The 24,889-nt window shown below is 49.3% G+C and overlaps 1 protein-coding gene across 1 annotated transcript in view; it reads right to left on the bottom strand.

Moving 5' to 3' along the window:
- Positions 1–680: 680 nt before the first annotated feature.
- Positions 681–24,889, bottom strand: part of CORO2A (coronin 2A) — a 59,458-nt gene continuing 35,249 nt past the window's right edge. The window contains exons 3-12 of the mRNA XM_053567952.1: positions 14,554–14,670; positions 11,725–11,874; positions 10,312–10,491; positions 9,528–9,644; positions 8,367–8,471; positions 7,532–7,628; positions 6,173–6,285; positions 5,734–5,824; positions 4,558–4,829; positions 681–3,359 (exon numbers count right to left, since the gene is read on the bottom strand). Coding sequence (XP_053423927.1) covers positions 3,228–3,359; positions 4,558–4,829; positions 5,734–5,824; positions 6,173–6,285; positions 7,532–7,628; positions 8,367–8,471; positions 9,528–9,644; positions 10,312–10,491; positions 11,725–11,874; positions 14,554–14,670 — 1,374 coding nt within the window. The 3' untranslated portion in view covers positions 681–3,227. The remainder of the gene's footprint in view (positions 3,360–4,557; positions 4,830–5,733; positions 5,825–6,172; positions 6,286–7,531; positions 7,629–8,366; positions 8,472–9,527; positions 9,645–10,311; positions 10,492–11,724; positions 11,875–14,553; positions 14,671–24,889) is intronic.

Genomic DNA, 24,889 nt, shown 5'->3' with positions numbered 1-24,889 from the left:
TAGTACTTTGTACTAAAAATAAAATAAAATGAAATAAAATAAGTCCTTGACTGTAAGAATAATAGGGGTGGTTTCATCCAAAGTTGAAGAGGAAGTTGCTGGGCAGATATCCTCACAGGGTGGCCCTTATGCATGTTGTAGTTTGGTGAAATCTCTTGCAGTAGTTTCTGTTAAAAAGGGAAATCATTGGTGACACCCCCTCCTGCCTTTGTGGCCACTGGCTCTATTTAGTTTGGTTTTAGTGGTGACTCAATTTTGGTATTGACAACTTTCATATTCCCCACCCTGGACTCCAGTTGCCCCCCCAAACTAAAGTCTCAGCTCCCACTTAAACACATAATTAAGATCTTTGGTCCCTGCCCTCTCTCTGAGCTGCTTTTTGCCTTTTTGCAGACGGGGGAACACGCTTCTGCGCCCCAGATGTCTTTGCCTGGCTTAATACTATTTGTACTTCAGGTTTCCACCTATCACCTCCTCCAGAAACCCTTCCCTGCTTCTCCTCCCAAGACAGCTCACATTTCCCCTAACCTGGCCCTTCCCATTCCCTCAACCATGATTGAAAACTCTGTCTAAGCTAATGACTATGTCTGTCCTGTTTCCCAGATTGGTGTCTGGCCCAAACAGTAGTGTTTAATTGATATTTGTGGAACAAATGAAGAAAAGGAAAGCTCTGAGTAATAAAATGTCTAGTCACGTTTATTATTTTGTTAAATTCCTTCCATTGCACCATTCCACATCTATTTATTTTCACTTTTCTTTCTTTCTTCCTTTTTTTTTTTTTTTTACAAAGCTTTGAGAAATTTCAGAAATAACATTAAAATGATCATTCAAACTGTTTCAGGCACGGTTTTATATTAAAAGCATAGACTGATTTCTAACTTCCTGTTACCCTCTTTGATACAATCTCAAGTTTTGTTCCAGGAAGCACAGTTATTGTAGAGCTAAGGTGGATATCCACCAAAGCTCATCTCCCAAGTGCTGTCCTCATTCTCAGAAATTCCTGAGTCAACAGAAAGGGGGTTTCCAGGGTAAGGAAATGAGTGTTGGGCCCTGCAAATGCTGGACAAGTTCTACTTCATCAGCTTAAGAACATAAACAAAAATGTAATTTTAAAAAAAGATGGCTTAAAAAAATATCTGATAAAAATTAACCTCTCCCTTTCCCTTGCTGTGAAATAATTTAAATAATTTATTCTAGATATTAAAAAAAAAAAAAAGAAAACATGTTCGTTCAGATACCTGTGTCCTGTTTTTAAGTGTGAGGTCTGGGTCCCTTGGGGCTGGGAAGCCTGGAAAGAGATGGTGCTGTGCAGAGGCATGTCGGGGAGCTCTCTGGACGCCACCCCACCTCTACTGCTGGCAACCAGTGACCTTGGGCATAATGTTTCTTCACTTCTCTGAGATTAGTCATCCCTTCTGGACATGGGGATTAGAATGCTTGCCTTCCCTGTGTTAAGAGTAGCATCTGGCAGTTGTGAAGGTGGGAGGGCTTTGTAAACTGTGAAGTGCTGGCCACAGATGAAGTGGCAGAGTTGACCTCATCCAGGGGAGCTCTGCTTCCCTGGCAATGCCTGGGATTTGGCCTTTTGCCCCAGAGCATGCTAAGGCAAGCTTGGCTGGCGCTTCAGAGGGGAGTGAGCAGACTGACTGAGTTGGGCCAGATCACTGGTTTTCAAACTTCTAAGGTTTTCTTTTGTAGCAGAATTATGTATTCCATAGCAGCCTGACATCTAAAATAGCTGGTCCAGGGTGGGGCTCAGCATCTGTATTTCTTGAATGTTCCAAAGGGATTCTAATGCAGAGCTTGGGTTGCAACCTACCAGGTTAAGTGGCCTCCTGCAGTCACCATCTCAGCTCCAGAATCACCTCATGCAATGGAGAAAACTTATCCTCTGCCCCTCCTCCTTAAGGAGGGACAAATGTCACTTCTAATCATTCTCAGTCTCTTGTTGGGGCTGTTGTATTGGCCACTTTAGAGTAGGGCTCAGAATGCAGATTCCCTAAGATGAGATGAAGAAAAACTTTTGGGCCAGAAGGAACTTCAGGGCCATTTGGTCCTACTTTCTTATCTAGTATAGTCAACCTTCTCCAGAAGCCCTCCCAGCTAGGTGGCCACAGGCTCTGCTGGCTTGCCTACCTCCTAGGGAGCCCGTCCAGGCTGAAATCCACCTGCATCTGTCCTGCAGGAGTCAGGTTGTATACCTAAGGTCTCTGGTAGTGGTAGTCAGAAGTCATGGACACGGCTCTGAAAGTCTGCATCCCCATTTGAGGGATAGTATCTACCCAGATCTGGCTGAGTCCAGTTAGAGAGGATGGTTTTGACAGGAAGTCAAAACCATCTAGAATTTAGCTTTATCTCTCTAATCCTTAGCCAGTGTCTGTGAGTTTCTATAGCAAAACCAGTTCATTACCCCACTGGTAGTTTTCCTCAAGTCAAGATCTTGGGTCCTGTAGAGATTACCTCGTTACAGGCTTCTCCTGACTCACAGGGAGAAAGTGAGACCAGAGAGGAAGGAATCGCATTGCTCACTGAGCAAGATGGGGCACAGCAAAGCTGGATCCAACACATTCCTGCTCCGTGGGCTGAGAACTGCATCAGACCCAACACAGCAGACAGAACCAGGAGGCCAGGATCTCAGCCCAGTGCTGCCATTAAAAGTCCCTTGACTCTCTAGGCCTCAGTTTCCCCACCTGTAAAATAAGGGAGTTGGGCCAGGTCACTGGTTTTCAAACTTCTAAGTTTTTCTTTTGTAGCAGAATTATGTATTCCATAGCAGCCTGACATCTAAAATAGATAGAAGGGGAGCTGTCTGGTTGGAACAGGGTGGTGAGCAGGGAGAAACAGCCTTCCTGCTTAGTCTTACCCCTAATCTATGGGCCACAGTTGAAAATCACAGGCAGGTAGACCTCTTAGGCCATTGGCTCTAACTTTCTACAATGTTCTTCCCTTTGAGAAGTTACAGCTCATCATGGACACTTAACACAGAATGAAACAGAAGGGAAGGTATGATCTAGAAACAAAGTCAATTTAGAAACTCTTGCTGCAAGAAGGCAAATAGAAAAACGGCACCACGTCCCACTGGAATCTCTTTCAGCGACTGAGAGTCTTGTTTTCTGATAAAAAATATAGAAATAGTGGTTGTTCTCGGGCGGGACGTGTGGTTTGGTTCTGGACCTCCCCACGAAGCCAAGTGTGTCCCTGAGGGTGAGGAGGGCAGCGATTTCTGCTCAGAGCTGCTCTGAACCCATCCGCAAGTTTTTGATCTCCAGTTCCAACTGTTTGGCCTGGACCTCTCTCTGGGTCACCAGCTCCCGGAGCCTTCGGATCTCCTCCTGTTGCCGGTAGAACATCTGTAGCAGCTGGAAAAGCAGAGAGCAGAGGGCAAGATCACCAAGGTACCCTGGGATGTGATGCAGCAGGACACCAGGAGAAAGGCGAAAACACTACCCCATTTTGACTCAGAAAGGGGGGAGTGATTACATTACGGTGGCTGAGATCTGGCTTTGTTGTTGTTGTTTGTTTTTTAACAAAAGCCTTATTTACTTCACCCAATAGGTGAAGTTCAAAAAAGACTTGAATGCTTCAGAAATATTTTGCCTCCACAGATCCCCTATGGCATAGAGGAGATGACGCTAGGTCCTAAAGTCTAGAGATTGGTTTTTCATCACTGCTAAACTATGTCACCTTGGACAAGTTACCCTCTCTGAGCTTCAATACCCTTCTCTGCGAACTGGGGGTCAGGAAACTCTCCTCATTGTTTTTATAACTGTTGCCACTGTACAGAATGGCTATTAGATGTGACTTTCCCCCCTAAGGACCTTCATTACCCACTGGATGCTCCTGGCATCCCACTTTACCGCTGTGGAGGCTGAAGCTTAGAGACATTCAGCTCCTGGCTGAAACCCTGCAGTTAGCACCTCTAGAGCCAGGATCGCATTCCCTCTGTGGATACCAGCCCTGCTCCACCACACAGTGGCCTCCTGGGCTGTTGAGAGAATTTGGTCACAAGCTACATCAAAGCCTAGCCCAGGACATGGCACACAGTGGGCACTTAACTAACGTTGACTCTGAAGGCACAGAAAATCCTAGAATGCCAGAACTGGGAGGGACTGTAATACTTACTAGGTCAAACCCTCTGCATTTTACAAATGATTCCCCACCATCTCTACGTATACATGCCATTTCAGCATACAGATGGTGCTCAATAGCTTTTTGTTTTTTGAGTCTTGCTCACCAAACTAGAGTGCACTGGCATAATCATAGCTCACTGCAACCTCGAACTCTCAGGCTCAGTGATCCCCCTGCCCTACCTCCTGAGTAGCTGGGACTACGGCTGCCTGCCATCATGCCTGGCTATCTATCTTTTGTAGAAATAGGGTCTCAATATTACCCAGGCTCTGTTTGTTGAATGAGTTAACAAAGCGAGTTAAGCCGTTAGGCAACTGATCATTCTCACCCTCATTCTTTCCCTCCCCCTATCTCAGACGTGATCCACAACCCCCACCCCCACCCAGCTGCCCCCTGTGAAGGCCCACCTCGCCCCACCCTCGTTCACACCTCGTTCTCTGTCTTTGGTGGGGGGCATTCGAAAACGTCAAAGCCATTGGTGAGCCAGGATTTCTTCTCCTCCAGCCTGCACTCTGCTGACCACATTGGTGCCTTCTCCTGCAGCAAGGAGGGAGGCCTCCAGCCATCCTCTGCAGCCTGGTTTTCTGCCTGGTGAGAGGCCTGCGAGGCCAGGCCCACAGAGTTGAAGACAGGTCTGTCTAGAAGCGGTGGCTGGGGGCTCAGCAGCTCAGAGCCAGGCCTAAGGGACACCAGAACTGGCCCTGGGAGGGAAGCAAAGGACTGTGTGAGGACTGATGGGCTGTGGTGGCACCAAGATGGGCAGGCATGCAGAGCACAAAGAGAGCCATGCAGAGCCAAGTAGATGCAACACATGGAGGAGATACAGCCACATGCAGACACACACAAACCCAGGGACCGGGCAATCAAGTACAAATACCCATGCGTGCACCCATCCTGGTGAGGCTCGGTTTGTAGGAGCAGCACAGCATATGCACAGGAGCTGCCCGCAAACACTATGAACCCTGCAAGTGAAGTCTTGTCCTTGCTATGTAAGGACAGTCCCACCCACATTGCACTCTCCATCTACCAAGCTCATTAGTCCTCCCAGCACTCCCAGGGAAAGCAGGGGGAAGGCTGACACCATGGATGCAAATGAGGATGCTGAGACCCAGGGAAGCCGAGACCTATCTAAGGGTTATTCAAAACTAGGACTCTGCAATGGTTTCTTGTCTCCCAGGAAGGGGCTCTTCCAGGCCACCAGGAGGCTTCTCAGCCAATGGGCTGGGTGAATGAAATGGGGGTGGGGGGGTTTGGAGAGGGGAGGGAGCATCTGGGATGGAAACCACTGGGTAGGGGGTTGCTGCTGGCAAAAGGCCTAGGTGGGGGCTACTGCCTAGATGGCCTCTTGGGTCAGGGGTAGGCAAGGGGAGTCCGGCACCCTGCACAACCCCATAGTGTTTTCCATGGGGCAAAGTGTTTTGAGCTGCTAGAGTCAAGACCGCTGCCTTCTTGAACCCATATGTGACTACCCTTGCCACTGGGGACTGACCGTCAAGGGCCTGGCCTCTGAGAATAAAAATACAGGCCAAACTCCCCCTCCTGGGGCCACTGGTTACCCCAGGTTTCTGCCACATTTGCCTGAGGCCCTTTGTCTGCCTTCCTCACCTTTGTTCATCCCATTGAGCCACTCCTGGGCCATCAGGGATGGCTGGGCCCCTGCTGTTGGGGGGTAGATGTCCTCTTGGTAGGATTCCGACTGCAGGAGAAGTCCAAATGGTCAGGGGGCGATGGGGTATGTTGCCCAGATGGGGAGGGCCCTTAAAACTAGGGTCTAGGCACTCACCAGCCTCTGCTGAATGGGGGAAATCAAGGCCCAGGGAGTAAAGACACTTGCCCAAGGTCACAGAGCAGCTCAGGAGCGGAAATGGGGTGAGGCAGAGGCAGAGGACTCCTGATACTCAGGATGGCACACTGACCATGAGAAAGGCTTCCCTATGGCTGCCCTGAGGACACGGGCTCCAGGCTATGGCACCTTGACACCCGGGTCTGTCTTCTCCAGGATGGATTCCCTGCCTCTGTCCCAGATGGCCCCTACCACCCTTACCCGCCGGGGCACAATCATGGATATGGGTTCGACGAGGCTTTTGGTTGTGATTAGCTTGTAGAAGCGGAAGATCTCGCAGGAGGACACATCGAGGCCTCTCTTTGGCATCACACCTGCAGGCAAACAGCCAAGGAGAGCCAAGAGGTTCTGGCTGGGCTGGGGCCACAGGAACCCACGTGAAGGCCAAGGCCAGGCCCTGGTCGTGAACAGAGAATGCCCGCCTCCCACTGTCCTTACCTCAACAAACAGCTCATGAACAAATATCTGCACTAGGCTGGGCCCTGGGGTGGGAAATAATTCAACTCTGTCTCCACCTTTGACGGTTTAAGTCATTTCTATGGACTTTTATAGGCAGTTTGCTCTGCTCAGGGCTCCCTATCTCTACCCCCACAGACCCAAATGCTCCTCCAACTCTCTTTTAAGAAGTTGGCATAGCATATCTTTCTCCAGCCTTTTACCCCTTTGCTTTTTTTTTGGAGAGACAGAGTCTCACTTTCTGGCCCTCGGTAGAGTGCCGTGGCCTCACACAGCTCACAGCAACCTCCAACTTCTGGACTTAAGCGATTCTCTTGCCTCAGCCTCCCAAGTAGCTGGGACTACAGGCACCCGCCACAATGCCCAGCTATTTTTTGGTTGCAGTTTGGCCGGGGCCGGGTTTGAACCCGCCACCCTCGGTATATGGGGCCCGCACCTTACCGACTGAGCCACAGGCGCTGCCCTACCCCTTTGCTTTTAATGTATCTGTGTCTTTATGTTTAAAGTGGTTTCTTTTCTTTTCTTTTTTTTTTTTTGAGACAGAGTCTCACTCTGTTGCCCAGGGGTTGAGTGTCTTGGTGTCATAGCTCATAGCAACCTTAAACTCCTGGGCTCAAGTGATCCTCTTGCCTCAGTTTCCTGAGTAGCTGGGACTACAGGTGCCTGCTACAATGTCTGTTTTTTTTTTTTTTTCAGTTTTAGTAGAGACAAGGTCTCACTCTTGTTCAGGCTGGTCTCAAACTCCTGAGCTCAAGCAGTCCGCCTATCTCGGCCTCCCGGAGTGCTGGGATTACAGGTGTGAGCTACTCTGTCCGGCTAAAGTGGGTTTCTCATAGATTACACATGGTTGGGTTTTTAATCCTCAAACACACTTATGAAGGAGATGGGATTGCTTCCTGGAGGTCAACCTCTTCCATCTCCCTGTTCTAACCTTGACCTAGAGCACTTCCTCCTCTCCCTGTGCTGTGCTGATGCATCTTTCAGCTCCCCAGTGGTTCCCTCCTCTAGTCAGAGTGTCACTCATGCCATTTCTTCTGCTGGCTCATCCCTGTCTCCCCAGCGCTGAAGCCCCGACCCCAAGTTGCCTTAGTGTCCCTCACTCACCGACCCCCTTCTGTGGGTTATAGGAGCGGTACTCAGTCAGGTAGCTCAGGTGAGGCTTGTCGGTGCTCACCTCGTAGTAGCGGATGTTGCCATCTCCCTGAGGAGGAGGAGGGGGAGATTCAGAGTGGGAGCACACCAGCCAGCCCCAGGGCCATGCAGCAAACTCTGCCTTCCGTAATGTGAACAGCTGGCAAACCCATCTCACACAAGGAAACACCAGGGGACTAGGGGCCTGTCACCAAGGCAGGAAAAGGGAGTCTTCATTTGAATGCTCAATCCCCAAAGCTCACCCTCATTCCTCCAAGACAGAAGCACTGGGAGGAGAGGCCCAAACACCACTCCTATTGAGAACTGCACACAGAGGTTAGAACTGGCATGTCCTTGGAGTCCACTGAGTGGATCAGATCCTCGGGGGACACTCATATGACTTGGGTAGAGCAGGGAGAGATCCTGTTCTTGACACTGGTGATGGCGGGTTGGGGCCAGGGATGCCAAATATGAGATAGTCCTACCCGGTGAAGACCTTTTCTGCCCCAAGTTCAATAAATGCCCCTGCTGAGTAGCACTAGTGATTCCTCTTCATGTGGACCCAGAGTTGGGGAGGCAGCTCAGGCTGTCTAGCCAAACTCTGGCCCTAGGTGTTCATAGAGAGCCAGGAAGGTGGGAGACAGGTGCTCTTCCACAGGGGAAGAGTGGCCAGTGACTCTGGCCTATCTCCGCCTTGCATTCCTAGTGGCCCCAGCCTGTCTAGATCACCAGTGGGGCTGAGGTAGGGATAGTTCTGTCTCCTGTCTTGGGGACACAGGTGTCCACAATCCTCCCATGCCAGGCTGACCTTCCCCACCAAGTAGAGCATGTTGGTGTCTGCATCGTAGAAGGGAAACAGCACTCCTGAGGAGCCGTCCAGGTCCTCCTCGGTGAGAGGTACAGAGAGGTCATCCTGCAAGGAAAGGGGAGACCGGGAAGGCCCATATCACTCCTCTGGCCCTTGCTAGTGTTCTCTGAGATAAGATTTCCTGCTTTGATGCTCTGGGCTTGTGTATGAAAGTCTGATCTTGTCTGTATGTACTGGGGAAGGTGTTCCTGATTCTTGAGGTCCAATGTGTGGGATATTCACTGGTGGAGATGACATTTTATTTATTTATTTATTTGAGACAGAGTCTCACTCTGTCACCCTCGGTAGAATACCATGGTGTCATACCTCACAGCAACCTCAAACTCTTGGGTGCAAGCGATCCTCATGACTCAGCTTCCTGAGTAGCTGGGACTATAGGCATGCCCCATGACATCTAGCTATTTTTTTTTTTTTTTTTTTGGAGACAGGGTCTTGCTCTTGCTCAGGCTGGTCTTGAACTCCTGAGCTCAAGGCCCACCTAGGCCTCCCAGAGTGCTAGAATTACAGCTGTGAGCCACCACACCCTGCTAGAGATGACATTTTAAAGCCAATAAAAGGCCCCATCAGCTATTTTGTCAGCTTTCTGCCCCTAACAATTAATCACCTTCGACACACTTGATTGTACTCTACCCTCTATCCATCCATCTATTTTTTAAAATTCATTTTAATAGATGAAGGAGATTCAGAGGCAAGGAGTGATTTGTCCAGTCTTTGAAATTTCTGCTAAGTGCTCCTCCAAAACGATGCTGAGGCCTGGCCCCCACCCTCAACTGCCCACAACAAGCTCCTCCTGCTCACACCCATCTGTCTCCTTCCAACCCTTCGCTCTGCTGCTCCCTCTACCCAGAAGGCCCTCTCCTCCTTTCCCAGGCACCTCCCCTCCCCAGGTCAGGACCTGACCCATCGCCCTCATTGTGTGGCAAGACCTGGACAGATGGATGGCCAACACCTCCCTGTTTATCAGTCCTGGGTCCCCAGGGCCTGGCAGACTAAGCTAAACGAGTGAGAAATGAACAGGTGGATGAATGATGCCTGTGAACGAATGCAGCCAGCTCTCAGCTGCAGGGTAATGGTAGGAACAGTAGGTGCTGTGACACTCACCTGGTCCCACAGGGCCATCTGCCGGTTGTTCCATCGGGACGTGCCCGTGGACAGCAGCTTACTCAGGTTTCCGAGAAACAGCACCTTGTTGGCCCGGTGTCCTTTGTAGCTGGCTTCCTGGGGGGACACGTGCAGGAGGTGTTGGAGAGAGGTGACTCCAAGGTGGCGGCTGGGGTTTCTGGCCTCCATGCCTTGGTCCATTTGGAAGGCCTTCCTTTTCACCCCAACTCTGCCTGGAGAATCTTCCTAGGGACACCACTTCCTGGAAGCCTTCCTGGATCCCTCCCTCTGCTCACAATTTTTGTTATTTTTCTGATCAGGAACAGGGGTAAACCCTGCTCCATGGTCTTGCGGGAAGAGTAATGAGCACACACCACAGGGGAGGTGTGCTGCTGGGTGGACACTGTCACATGGGGGACGACTAACAGCCCACTGTTGCAGATGAGAAAACAGAGGCTCTGGGCAGAAAGTGCTTGCCTAAGGCTACATGGTGGATTAACGATGATACCATCAGTTCTCCAGCGACAGAGCCGAGGCACACTGACATGTCCCAGCCCTCAATGCGGGTAAGGCATTTCATCTCTCTTTGGCCTTAGTTTTCCCATCTGAAAAATGGAGCTGGTATATCCCACCTCCCAGGATTGTCGCAAGGACAGGTAGAGATACTACCTGTGAGGGCCTGGCCCAGACACTGACAGCATGACCGTGTTGTTCTCAGAAGCCTCCCCAGCCCCACTACCTCTTGCTCTACTGCCCCCAACCCAGACCCCGGCCCAGCACTGACCCGTAGGACAACCCCTGCTCGGGGGTCGAGAATCCGAATCTTGCGGTCTTTACAGGTGGTGGCCAGCAGGCTGCCGTTGGTGTTGAAGGACATGGAGAGGATCACATCTTGGTGACAGGTAATGGTCCTCACGGGGCTTACGATGACAGACTCCTTTGTATCCAGGTTCCAGACCATCACCTACATGGCAGAGAGCCATCTCTGAGTACAGTGGCCACCCTCTGCCGCTGGCCCTCACAGTCACATGCTGGCCAGGCTGCAGTGAAACATGGTGTCCCCAGGAGGGAAGTGCAGCTTGGACAAGAAGCCTGGGATGGGAGGATGGATCTGTCAGCTGTGGCTGCACATGGCAAGAGGGGAAAGCCCAGAGTCAAGCTGTCCAGCGGGGAAAGGAAAACACCACCTGCCTTGACAACTGAACATGCTGGGAGGACAATGCTGGGAACCAGACAATCCAGGGGGTTTCAAACAATTTTCAGCAGCAGTTTCCAGTTTACACAGATAAAGAGGACTGCCATGGTAAGCTGCACTGGCTGTGCACTGCACAGCTCCAGGGAATCCATTCCCATAGCCCACGATGTCAATAGCGCCCTCTGGAGTTAGCATAAAATAAGTGGCACAAGCACATGCAGTGGCCTTGGAGAAACACCCTCCAGGAAAAGATAAAAAACCACTCCTAAGCAGAAAGGGGTGGAAGCCCCTTTTATCCATCACAGAGGGCCCTGAGGTGTCCTATAAAGTTGGCAGGAGCTGAAAAGCCATAGCAATGGTCCCACCAACCCTATTTGTGTACAGATTGGGAAATTGAGGCCTGGAAAAGACAAGGGACTTTCCCAGGTCCTACTGCAGGTCAGAGACTGAGCTGGATGAGAATGTAGGCTCCCATACATGAGTTCTGATCCATAAGACACACAGCCCGCTTGCTGTGCAGGCAGTGAGGTTGGGGGCAGGCTGGGGGAAACTTCCTGTGCAGGACCAGCCTGTCTCCTCTAGGCAGACTGTAACAGGTTGAAGAGTGTCCCTCCAGACTCATGTCCACCTGTGACCTTATTTGGAATAGGGTCTTTGAAGATGAAATTACTTAAAAGGAGTTCATTATAGACGAAGGCAAGCTCTAAATCCAATGACAGGTGTCTTCACTGGAAGAGGAGAGGACACACAGATACACGGGAGAAGGCTGTGTGAAGACAGAGACTGGAGTGAAGCAGCTCCAGGCCAGGATGCCTGGAGCCACCAGAAGCTACAAGAGGCATGTAAGGATTCTTCCCTAGAGGCCATAGCTGGCTCCCCCAACACCTTGATTTTAGATTTCTGGTTTCCAGAACTGTGAGAAAATAAATTTCTATTGTCTTAAGTTACCCAGTTTATAGTAATTTCTTAGAGCAGCTCCAGAAAATGAATATGTGGGCTCACCTTGTAGTCGTAGCCGCAGCTGAAGAGGATGTTGGCAGCTGTGGGGTGCCATTCTACCAGGCCCACTCTGCGCGAGTGGCCCAGCAGCTCCTTCCTGCAGGTTGTGAGGTTCTTTGCCAGTAGTTGCTTGGGGATGCCCCAGATCTTAATCTGGCAAGGGAGACAGGGCCCAGGGGAGTGTTAGCCAGGGGCACCTTGGCACCCTCTTCACCCTAAGTCACATATACGACAGTGACCCAGAGAAGGACCAGGGGAGCTCTCCATAGCCACCTCACACTCAGTGTGGGGGCAGCTGGGGGCCCTCAGAGAGACAGGAAGGTCCCAGCCTGAACAGGGGCTAGCACTACCCAAAGATGAGCCTAGGCCTCAACATCTACCCTTGGGGAATCTTTGACATCCCGACAGCATAAGGTGGTAGGTAGGTGAGTGGGCTGCAGCCTAGAATATCCCTGTCTTCTAGCCTAGAATATCCATGAAAATAAGGTGATCTTGGCTCAGCGCCTGTAGCACAGGCACTGGCAGGTTTGAACGCAGCCCGGGCCAGCTAAACAATGACAACTGCAACAAAAAAAGTAGCCGGGCGTTGCGGCAGGTGCCTGTAGTAGATTAAGAGATCACTTAAGCCCAAGAGTTGGAGGTTGCTGTGAGCTATGACGCCATGGCACTCTACCCAGGGTGACATAGTGACACTGTCTCAAAAAAAAAAAAAAATAGGGTGATCTATTCCTCCTTGTCCTAAAGGCGCAGGGTGGAGCCTCAAAGGCCAGGATGAAGGATTTATATTGCATCCTCAGAGCACTAGGGAGCCAGCACAGTCTCTAGAGCAGGGAAGGGCAGGGACAAGCTTCTTGCTTTGGAGGGGCACCTTGCCTGGCCCACAAGAGGAAAGACTAAAGGCCAGGAGGCTGGGCTGGATGGGGTTATGGTCCCTTTTTTTATGGTAGGAGCCTGAAAGGCAGGGATGGGTCTTCCCAGAGCAGTGTTGCCTGAGGAAGGGGCTGCCGAGGTCCCAGTCATGGAGGTAAACAAATGGAGGTAAAGGGCGATGCCACGGAGGGGGACAGAGCCCAGGATGGTGCTGACTTGATGTTTTTTGTCCTGCAAGGTTCTCCGGCCCCCATAGTGATTATAATGCTGTTTCTCTTAGAGGAAGATAGATCTTTCAGGTAGAAGTTTTGCTTTCAATTAAGCAAATATTTAGTTCCTGCTCTTCTTGGATTTAAAACCAGGAAACCAACCCAATGAGCGTAGTGCCAGGCTCCAGACAGAAGGGTCTGGTGAGAGATGTTACTGCACAGATCTGGCCCCTGGGTGGAGAACACTCTCAGGAGGACTGTTTGGATGATATAGGCATCACCCCCATCTGGAAGCAGGGAAGATTGTCCACTCCCCAGGCTAGAGGGTCAATTCTGCCCTCCAGGTCCTGGGGGTGAGGAGGAAGCTGCAGAGCCCTTTACACAAATGAATTTACTCCATGAATTCATTTTGAGAGTGACAGGCTGCAGGGAGGAAAGGCACTGTCACTCCCAGCAGTCTCAGTTGTGTCCACTTCCCCTTTCCCCATGGCGTCTGGGAAGGGACTGTGAATGGTCTTTCAAAAAGACCTTGAGGGATCATTCAAAGCAGGACTGAAAGGGCAGGTGCTATGAAAGTGGAGAAGGGTCAGCTATGAGATATCCTACCAGAGGCCTTACACTCACTGGAGACAGGGCCTGACTGCCCCTGAAATCACCTTGGAGGACACTGTCCTTGATTTCCTCAGCATCTCTTAAAAAGAAAGTGACCCAGGTCCTCTTAGAATTCTCTCTCTTCCTTACCCAATGAACTGGTCAGCTGATTCAACAGTGAGGTTCTGCAATACATTCTATTTCTCTTTTTCTGCTTTGGCTGCCAGGCAGCTCTGAACTGAACCAGGCACTCAGCTGTGCAACTTTCCATAGCTGACATTTCTAGTATTTCCTCACTTCCTCCATCTGTGGCTGTTCCTCTTTAGGGAAGTGGCACAGCTCAGTGGAAAGAGAATGGGCTCTGGAATTAGGTCTCAGTCCAAAGCCTGGTTCTGCCTCCATAACTGTGTAACCTTGGGCAAATGGATGTACCTCTCTGATCCTCAGCGTCTCCATCAGAAAAATACCCTACTTTGTGGGGTTTCTGGGAAAACTGAGTTAAATGATAAGTGTAATGACAGTTGGGGACACAGTGGGGTCACAAGAAATGGTAATTATGACTTTTATTTTAATAAGCTGTGTTTTTTGTTTTAAGCCGTATCCACCATATTTTAAAAGTCAGTACAAAATGAATTAACACTAAACATTGTAGCGACAGGGAACTATGACTGTGTATAGATCAGAAGCTCAAAAAATTTGATGGGACTAAAGCTTTTGGCAAGGCGCTAGTTAGTCCTTATTCACATAAAGCTCCCACTCTCATTCTTTTAAAGCTGCCTTCCTCACTGTGCGAGGGTAAGTGGAACTAAATTTTCTGACCACAATAAAAATGCCCCTTATAGCATTTTATAGTTCCCCTAAAGGATGGGCTTTGCTGCCCGAATATGAATTTCACTGGCTCTTCCTTAGACAGGTGAGAACTGTCTAAGGAGTGAGACAGGTGAGACAGGAGGAGAGGTGGTTCCCTAAGTCCCACAGTTCTCAGAACTAACCAATGTAACCTGCTTCCTCAGCCTAACTTAACACCCGCATACACACACTCACAGTGACCTCCAAGCTGAAAGAGTCAGAGGCACCCGGGCTGAGTACAGGCACCATTCCACCCTGCTCTGCTCCAATCCTGCTCTTCAGGAAAGGGAAGAACTCATGGGCTGACACTCACCGTGGCATCTTCAGAACAGGAGGCAATCTCAAAATCATCAAAGGGGTTCCACTTGACATCTAAGACGTTCCCTCTGTGCCCGCAGACCTTCGGGTAGTGGGGGTCCAACTTTCCTGTCTGTAAAACAGTGCCCAGGAGGGTTGAGGAGAAGACTAATTCGAATTTAGCATCTGGACAGTCACTCAGTAATCAATCAGTGAGTAAACAGGAAAATGTGAGAGACAGAACTGGGTGTGAATCTCGGCCTTAATATTAATTCCCCGTATGATCCTAGGGGAGTTACTTCATTGCCCTGAGCCCCACGGCCCTCCTTGGTAAAATGGAGGCAAATGCAGGTATTTTACAGGTTGGTGTAAGGATCACAGGAGACTGAGGTATAGACAAGGTCAGGCACAATGCCTCCCATGGTATATGTTCAATAAAAGGCCATTTCCAGCATACAATGCTGGCGGGAATGCAACATGTGGCAACCTTTTTGGAACACAATCTGGCAATTTCTCAAAAGGTTAAACACAGAGTTACCATATGATCCAGTAATTCCACTCCTAGGTGTACCCTAAGAAAAATGAAAACAGGCCAGGCATGGTGGAGGACACCTGCAGTTCCAGCTACTTGGGAGACCAAGGCAGGAGGATCACTTGAGCCTCAGTTTGAGGCTGCAGTGAGGTATGATGACACCACTGCACTCTAGCCTGGGTGACAGAGTGAGATCTCACTCTGTCTCAAAAAAAAAAAAAAAGAAAGAAAGAAAGAAAGAAAAAGAAAAATGAAAACACGAGTGAGAGTGAGACCCTGGACTCCTAAAAAAATGGAAAAACCCAGCTGGGAGCCTCTGGGATTGCCTATAATCCCAGTGGCTTCCAGGGGCGGAGGCAGTGGGATGCCCACAGCAGAGTCTGAGGTTGCAGTGATCTAAGACACCATTGCACTCTGCTCAGGGCATAGGGTGGGACTCTGTCTCAACAAAAAAAAAAAAGAGAAAAAAAAAGCTTGTTCATCAACGTTCACAACAGCATTATTCATAACGCCAAAAAGTGGAAACAACCCAAATGCCCATCAAATGATGAATGGATTTGCAAAATGTAGATATTCAGACAATGGATAATCACTCAGCCAGAGAAAGGAATGAAGCGCTGTCATGTGCTACAGCACGGATGAACCTCAAAAACATTACGGTGAAAGGAGTCACACACAAAAGGCCAGACAGTCCATGATTCCGCTTGAGCAAATTAACACATCCCCTGGTACCTGGTGTGCAGAACCCTAACTAATGAGTACAAAAAATCCAGAACAGGTAAATTCATGGTGACAGACAGCAGATAAGCAGTGCCCGGGGCTGAGGAGAGGAGACAATGGTGGCATGAATGCTAATGGGTGTGGGGTTTCTTTTTGGAGTGACAAAATTATTTTGAAATCAAGTAGTGGTGACAGTTGTACCACCTTGTCAAAATACTAAGATCTGCTAAACTGTATACTTTTTAAAACAGTGAATTTTATGGTATGTGAACTATATCTCAGTTAAAAATATAGGGCATTTCACCTGTGGCTCAGTCGGTAAGGCGCTGGCCCCATATACCGAGGGCGACGGGTTCAAACCCGGCCCTGGCCAAACTGCAACCAAAAAAAAAAAAAAAATAGCCGGGCATTGTGGCGGGCGCCTGTAGTCCCAGCTACTCGGGAGGCTGAGGCAAGAGAATCGCTTAAGCCCAGGAGTTGGAGGTTGCTGTGAACTGTGTGAGGCCACGGCACTCTACCGAGGGCCATAAAGTAAGACTTGGTCTCTACAAAAAAAAAAATATAGGGCATTTCAGGCAGCACCTGTGGCTCAGTGGGTAGGGCTACTCGGGAGGCTGAGGCAAGAGAATCGCCTAAGCCCAGGAGTTTGGAAGTTGCTGTGAGCTGTGTGATGCCACGGCACTCTACCCAGGGTGACAAAGTGAGACTCTGTCTCTACAAAAATAAATAAATAAATAAATAGGGCATTTCTCTCACTTTCCCCTCTTCCTAGGAGAATCCTGTACAGGTGCTGGGAGGGACATACATGTTCTACAGCACGTGACACACAGCCCTGAAGATGTTTCTAACTCCCCGCCAAGTGCAGTTACAGAAATGTGGACTGGCAGTGACCAGCCCACTCACTGTGCACAACACACTGCACAGCCCTGGCTGAACAGGGAGCAGGACCCCAGACCCTCTGCTCGCCAGGGCAGCTACCCTCCACATTCATCATCTGGGCTCAGGTTCTTGAGACCACACACCAGAATGCTCCCTGACCTTTTTTTTTTTTTTTGAGACAGAGTCTTACTAGGTCACCCTCCGTAGAGCGCTGTGGCTTCACAGCTCTCAGCAACCTCAAACTCTTGAGCTTACACGATTCTCTTGCCTTAGCCTCCCAAGTAGCTGGGACTACAGGTACCCACCACGTGCCTGGCTATTTTTTTGTTGTTGTTGTCATCGTCGTCGTCATTGTCATTATTGTTTAGCAGGCCCGGGTTGGGTTTGAACCCTCCAGCCCCTGTGTGTGTGGCTGGCACCCTACCCACTGAGCTACGGGTGCCCAGCCTCCCTGAGGGAGACAGGTGAGAAGAAAAGTGGCTCATCCATGCATCCAGCGTCATGAGGTCCCCAGGGGACAGGCACTACTGAGACCTGGATGCAAGGTGAACACACAGTACAGTCCTTGACTTCTCACAACCAATTGTGTCAGGATTTTTTACAAAGGAACTTTCAAGAACAGAGTAGACTTAGGGAACATCCAGCCTCCTCTCCCTCCCTTGCCTTCCCAACTCTGTATCACAGCCCTGAGACCACGCCTGACTGTAGCTGAGCAAAGGTGCAGGGGTGGTCCCTAAGCTTGCTTAACAAGGCTGTGAAGCAGGCAGCTGGTGTGAGAACGGATGCGGGGCTTCCCGATCACCTCTGACAAACCAGGACAGGCAGACACCCTGAGTTCTGGGGGCCTGTGCATGCATTTTAGTAGCTCAGCAAACAGTAGGGGTCCTGGGCTCCGATCTTAAAACACTCTGGCTCAATCCAGCTCTTTCCACTCAGGAAAAAGCTATTAGGTCTGTCAGACACTGGACTGGATCCCCTGCTGAGGGGAGAGTGCTATTAAGGATGTTATTTAACAAACTCAAACAACAACTGTAGATTAGACGAAAACATTGTTGCAATGTTAAACCTACTGAAGTTGATAATATATGGTGCTTACATAAGAGAATGTTTGTATTTTAGGAAACATTGAAGTATTTAGGGATAAAGGGCTAACTTGTATGTAACTTACCCTCAACTGGTTCAGGAAAAATTATGCACACACCTCCACGTTCAGAGAAAGAGACTGAGAGAGCACGAGAACAACAAAAAAGGAAGAATGTGGATTTACATCATTTGTTAGTGATTTGGGAGGAGAGGGGTGACAATGCCATGCCTTGTAAGTGGTCTGCCTCCCCCACAGCTGAAAGAAATGGGTCTTGGCCAGGGAAGATAGGTGCATTCTCCCTGCCCTCTGTCCCAGCAGGGCAGCACCTAAAGCCAGGGCCATGGAGGGAGAACACTGTCCCTACCCGCCCTGGTTCAGGTCTCTGTGGGACCATCGCTCCAGCCACATGGCCTCCAGGACATGCTGTACTCTCCTCACTGGGAGCTTCTGAAAACTAAAATCTGAGCACAGTGTACACTTGCTTGGATTTTGCAAGCCTTTTTAAAAATTGTAAATAATAATCTCTTCCTTGCAGGGCTGTCTTGAGGGTTAAATGAGATATTATGCACGAAGAGCCCAGGCGTGAGGAGCTATAGGAAGTGCTCGATATCCATAGATATCCTTATGTGTATACATATGTGGGTGTGCACACATGTATGTTTGTATATCAAAACTGAGAAAAAAAGGGGAAGGAAATGCATCAAAATGTTAATCGTGGTTATATTTAGATGGTGGGATAAATGGATGGTTTTTGTCATCTTGTCTTTTTTTTAGCTATGTAAATTTTGCGATTAAAAAAAGATGTTTAAAAACAAAACCACAGATTTTCTGAAAAGAAGGGTCCTTCCAGGATTAGACAAAAATCTGTTATAAAACTGCAGAGTTTAGAGGCTCTGAGACCAGAAGTGACAGCTGGGGTCTCATCCCGTCCCCGCGGGAGGCATTGCTAATGGATCCCAGCACCCTCTCACTGACCACAGACGTAGGAAAACCCAGACTAGGGGAGGGAACCTACCCAGGGTCACTGTGGACATGAGGGGCGGAGCGGGGCTTGCGCCCAGGCCTCTGGCTCCTCCAGTGTGACCCTGTGTGACTTACTATGCCCTGAGGGAGCAGCAGCCCTCCCCTGAGTCAGCGTCCCAGCCGCCTTCCTAAACACCGCCTTTTCCTTCTCTTGGGTCATTCTTGGGTAAAAGGGCATGAGCAGTAGTGGCCTTTTGCCCCAGATTGCTCTCAGGACCTTTATCTCTATACTCTGACTCAAGGTCATGTCCCAATTTCTGCACCACAGTTTTCTCAGAAGGCACTGTCCTGCCCTTGGGCTGCCCAGGAATCTTATTCAGATTAAGATTCCTGGGGGGGAGGCACAGAATCCTCTCTCAGCCCTGTCCAAGCAACGGTCCCAGCCCTAGACAGCTTCTTTCCTTCTCAGTGGACAAGGGATAGCTGCCCCTTCCCGAGCCCTACCCCTGTCCTGCTCTGTATATACGAAGGTTCATGCTGAGGCCCACCAGCATTAGCAGACATCGGCAGCCTGGTGGGCTATTGACTGAGTTGCTAAAAACCTGTCAGGGACATTTATCATCAGGAGACCATGTCTACCCTTCTGCCCATTAGGCCAGCACCCAGCCAGGGACAGGCCTCTGATTTATGGGGAGCATAAGCTCTAAATCAGGGGACATACACCCGCTCCCCTCGCAGACTCCAGAGAACCCTGGCTTGGGCTGCTCGGTCTGTAGAAACACAACTTGCAAGGCCCTGAAGGGCTGCGTGGGGGGAGATGGAGTAGACAGAACAGTAGGATCCGAGGGCAGAGCCAGGCGGGCGGGGGCCGGATGGGAGAGGCTGTGAGGCCACTGTCATGACTCTCAGCACTCCAGGGGCATGGCTGTTCCTACTACCGTGTCACACTCGAGGCCTTACATGAGCCTTCCAACCAACAGCCCAGGGTGGAGGCTGGGAGGCGAGGGGGGATGGGCAGAGGAGGAAACACCAAGTCGGACAGAAGGGGAGAAGTGGGCAGCCTGACTCTGGCTCCCAGGGACCTCAGTTCTCTGTGCCTCAGTTTCTACGTCTATGAAACACCAACAGTAGTGGGGCCTCATTCACAGGGTGGGTTGAAGATTAAACAAGTTAATACACGTAAAGCACTCAAGACAGTACCTGGTACATGGTAAGTGCTCAATAAAGTAGCCAATATAGTTCGTCACAGCTAATCACAATCACCCAGTTTTTACTGTTGATAAAAACAGTAAAAGGGGATATACTCAGGGCCAGGGGATATAATCAGCGGGAGGCCAAACTGTTCTGGGGGCCATTCCCATCACTTCCAACAGATCTGATGCACAGCTGCTCTGAGTGTGCCCTCACTGTGTAAACTGAAGGCTTGACTATCCTACCGGTAAACTCCCACTGGGGATCAGCCATGTTCTTACACCTATAAGAAACAGGTTTGTTATTTTATTTATTTTTTGAGACAGAGTCTCACTCTGTTGCCCTTGGTAGAGTGTGGTGCTATCATAGCTCACAGCAACCTCAAACTCTTGGGCTTAAGTGATTCTCTTGCCTCAGCCTCTCAAGTAGCTGGGACCACAGGTGCCCGCCGTATGACCTGCTAGTTTTTCTATTTTTAGCAGAGATGGGGACTTGCTTTTGCTCAGGCTGGTCTCGAACTCCTAAATAGATTTTTAAATGTTTTTCTTTAGGGACCATAATTTAGGGAGGCATTTATGTGCCAGGCCCAGTGCTAGGTGCTTTACTCGTTTTATTTGATTTTCCTTCCAACCTGTACCTAAGAAGTGGTACAAGAATCCCCATTTGCAAGGGCAGAAGCTGCACATCAGAGGGGTTACAATCACGCACTGAGGATGACACAGCTGGTCCGTGGCAGAGCTAGGAAAACCAAATGTTTCCTCCCACAGCCTGGTCTGCCTCTTGCTGTTATCATCAGCATCGCACAGGCCTTTCATCAAAGACTATGTTCCAGACTGCACATGGCATGGTGGTATCAGGGATGGGGTAGTCATAGTCCCTGGCCTACAGGATGTAATATTCTCAGTGCTCAGCTAAAGAGGTACACAAAGGGCCTGAAGGATGAGTCAGAGAAGACTTCCTGGAGGAGGAGGCCTTTGAATTGGGCCTTAAAGAGAGGGAGACTTTGACCAGGCCAGGTGGAGGGGAGGCATTTCAAATCAGAAAAGCAGGGCCATAGGTAGGTTTCAAGTGGGGAGGATGCTAAAAGCATCTAGGGGGAAGGTAAGCAGAAGACGGGATGGAAGGGGAGGCAAGGCAAGAGGTGTGAGGCTGTGGGCATGGAGTCTACTCAGCTTGCCCAGGGCTCAGGGCTGGATCCCAGAGAGATGGACAAATGGACAGATGAGCTACTCGGGAGGCTGAGCCAGGAGGGTCCCTTGAGCCCAAGTTTGAGGTTGTTGTGAGCCATGATGCCATGGCACTCTACACAAGGCACAGAGTGAGACTCTGTCTTAAAACAGAAATAACCCCCAAATCCAACCCCCCCACAAAGAGAAAACCACATCGGTTAGGATGGGCCATGGAGGGCTCTCATGAGAAAGGTGGGACTTCAGCTGCAGCCAGTGTGGAGTCCTGGGAGGTGTCTTGAGCAGGTAAGTGATGTGGCCAGACATGGGCTTGAGAAGGACCAGTGTGGCCTTCAGGAGCGTAGCAGGGAAGTGCCCTTCCCTGCTTCTCCCAGGCACCTGGAGGCCGTGGTGCCCATTCAGCCCCTTAGGCCCACACCCAGAAATGTTCCAGGGCCACTCCAAGGGTTCTGCCTGTCCTTGCCGTCACTCCTCCCCACCCTCCCCACCTCACAGCAAAGTCCATGCTCTTCACCTGCCCCCTCTCCCCCCCGGGGTGGCTCGGCTGCAGGCTGGGCCCTTGTCCCAGAGACGCAGGGCAGGCCTCTCCCCACACTTCCCTGCTGCCTTTGTTCCCTGAGCACAGTCCTGGGTGGCCAAGGCTATAGGTGCAGGTTGCGAAACTCACTCCAGCCTCCCTCCAACCAGCTTACCCTGGTCACAGAGGCAACAAGGAGGGACCCTGACTGTGGTGCCACTCCCTTTGGGACACCTAATACTGCCCTGTGCAGCCCAGCCCTTCGAGAATAACTTCCTGGAGTCTGTGGCAAGGCCAGACATTGCCCAACCCCAGCACTCTTTATATACTTCATGAAATAATTAGCTCACTTGTCCTTTCCTTCATTCACTGACACCCTCTGTACCTGCCAATGTAATCCCCAGTAACCCCAAAGGGGCCAATGTAAATCAGAGCCAAACCTCAGAGAGCAAGAAAGGCCACCCCAGGGCTGGGCTCCCATTCGGGCCCTCACCCTGCTGCTCAGGGTCCTTTGGGAAGTCATCTCTTGAGCCTCAGTAGCCTCATCTGTACCATGGGGCAATACCCCCTGCAAAAGGGGCAAATGTTCATAAGGCATCAGCACATGCTAAATGGTGCCCACAGGCCTGTCTGCACAGGTGAGCACCGTGGCATGATGCCGGCTGGCATGTACAACCCACTTGCTCAGCCTCTCACTCCAGAGCAATAATGTGGGCTGTGGTTTCTTAAGAAACATATCAACCAAATGCAACATGTAGACCTTATCTGGATCTCAAGCAAACAAACCACATACAGAGAGGCATGTAGGAGGCAGCCAGGGACATTTTAACATGAATTGGGAATCAGATGACTAAGGAGCTACTATTAATGCTGTGACTCTGGTATTGTGGTTATGTTGGAAAAGGTCCCCATTTTTTTTTTTTTTTTGCAGTTTTTGGCTGGGGCTGGGTTTGAACCTGCCACCTCCAGTATATGGGGCCAGTGCCCTACTCCATTGAACCACAGGTGCTGCCCCCAAGGTCCCCATTTTTTAGAATTGTACTCTACATTGAGTAGAAGTAAAGTGACAAAATGTCCAGAACTTGCTTTAAAATACTTTGGGGCAGGCTAGGTGCAGTGGCTCACTTTGGAAAGCTGAGGCGGGAAGACTGCTTGAGCCCAGGGGTTTGTGACCAGCCTGAGCAACATGGCAAGACCCTGTCTGTACACAAAATTAAACAAATTAGCTGAGTGTGGTGGCATGCACTTGTAGTCCCAGCTACTCAGGAGGCTGAGGCAGGAGGATCATTTGAACTCAGGAGTTCAAGGCCACTGTGAACTATGATCAAGCCATGGACCTCCGGCATGGGCGACAGAATGAGACTTTGTCTCAAAAAAAAAAAGAGAAAGAAAGTACTTCAGGGACAAGAAGGGATGGATGAAGCCAGAGGGAAAACTCTTGATAATTGTAGAAACAGAGTATAGAAGAATTTGTTACCATGTTTTCATCTACTTTGTTTTTTATTATTATTTTTTTATTATCATCTACTTTGGTGTTGATATTTTTTTCATAATTATAAAACTGAATCAGATGAGAGCCTTACTACTGAAAATGTAGTTTGCAACCCAACAACATCGGCAGCTCCTGGGAGTAGGGAAGTCACACTTAGCAAAACAAAAATGCAGGATGCTCACTTAAATTCAAATTTCAGATAAACAACAAATAATTTCTTTAGCATAAGTAGTTCCTAGGCAACATTTTATTTGCACTAATAAATTATTCATAAAAAGTTTGACAGTTTCTTATAAAATTAAACATGTAAACTACCTCATGACCCAGCAATTGCACTCCTGGGCATTTATGCCAGAGAAACAGAGATTTCTTTATGTTCACCCAAAAACCCATACACAACACTCTGGGAAGCTGAGGCAGGTGGATTGTCTGATCTCAGGAGTTCAAGACCAGCCTGAGCAAGAGTGAGACTCCCACCTCTACTAAAATAGAAAAACTAGTCGGCTTGTGGCAGGTGCCTGTAAGTCCCAGCTTCTTGGGAGACTGAGGCAAGAGGATTGCTGAAGCCCAAGAGTTTGAGGTTAGTGTGAATTATGAGGCCATGACACTCTACCCAGGGCAATAGAGACTCTGTCTCAAAAAAAAAAAAAAAAAAAACCAAAGAAAACCCCAACCTGTACACCAATGTTTATGGCAGCTTTAATCGCACCAAACATAAAACAACCCAATGACTCTCAGAGGGTGAACGATTACACAAACTTGGTGCATCCAGACGAGGGAATACTGCTCACTAATCACAAGGAAACACTAGCGATACACACAACTTCCTGAATGAATCTCCAGGGAATTATGCTAGGAAAAGTAAAGCCCCAAATGTTATCTGTTGTACAATTCCATTTATACAACATTCCTTAAATGGCACAACTAAAGAAATGGAGAGCAAATTAGTGGTTGTTCAGAGTATTGGGGGGGTGGGGGTGGGGCTGGAGGGAAGTGATGCTTGATTATATCCATGTCAATATCCTGCCATATTGTATGCAGATCACTAGGAAAGTTTTGAGACTGACGATGTTCCAGTCCATTATTTCTCTTCCAAGAAACATAGTCGACCGCGTCCTTCCTGATTCATCCAAGCAAGTTTCAACTTGCTTGGCGCATCAGTGTAGATGGGGGGGCTTTATTTGTTTCCATCTGTGTGGATTTTATATTTCTTGATTTCTGTGTATCTCAAAACTTTCCGAGTGACCCGTGAACTAGTCTTGTAAGATATCACTGTTAGGGAAGATATGTAATTGGTAAACGGGTACGCAGAGTCTCGTTGCACTATTTCTCACAAGTGCTTTGAACATACCATTATCTCAAAATAAACAGTCAAATTAAAAAGAATAAATAAAAAGCAAAAAATTATTTGTTGTTTATCTGAAATCCACATTTAACTGGATGGGGCCACTCTGGGAGCTAATCAGCAATGCAGACTCTTCAGCCTCACTTCAGACCTACTGAATCATTTATGACACTGAAGTAACAGTAAAGTGAGAGAAGCTCTGATTAGTGGCTCCCAGCTCCTGTTGTGCCTGGATTCCTGGGCGTCTGAGATAGTAGCAATTAACATGGATCCTTGAGCTATTTATGGTATTTCAAAAAGGATCAGGCAGGGTAGGACTCCAGTGCCTTCCCACTGGACTCACAGAAGAGCCCAGACTCTTGCCTTGGTTTTCAGGGGTATACAACTTGAGGCCTTGTGGGGGCATGCTGTTTTTGTAAGAACTTTTTTTGGTTATCTGTGG

Source organism: Nycticebus coucang, chromosome 2 (genome assembly GCF_027406575.1).
Source record: "Nycticebus coucang isolate mNycCou1 chromosome 2, mNycCou1.pri, whole genome shotgun sequence".
Classification (NCBI taxonomy): domain Eukaryota; kingdom Metazoa; phylum Chordata; class Mammalia; order Primates; family Lorisidae; genus Nycticebus; species Nycticebus coucang.
The sequence above is the reverse complement of the archived record's forward strand: the minus strand, read 5'-3'. Positions and strand labels throughout refer to the sequence as shown.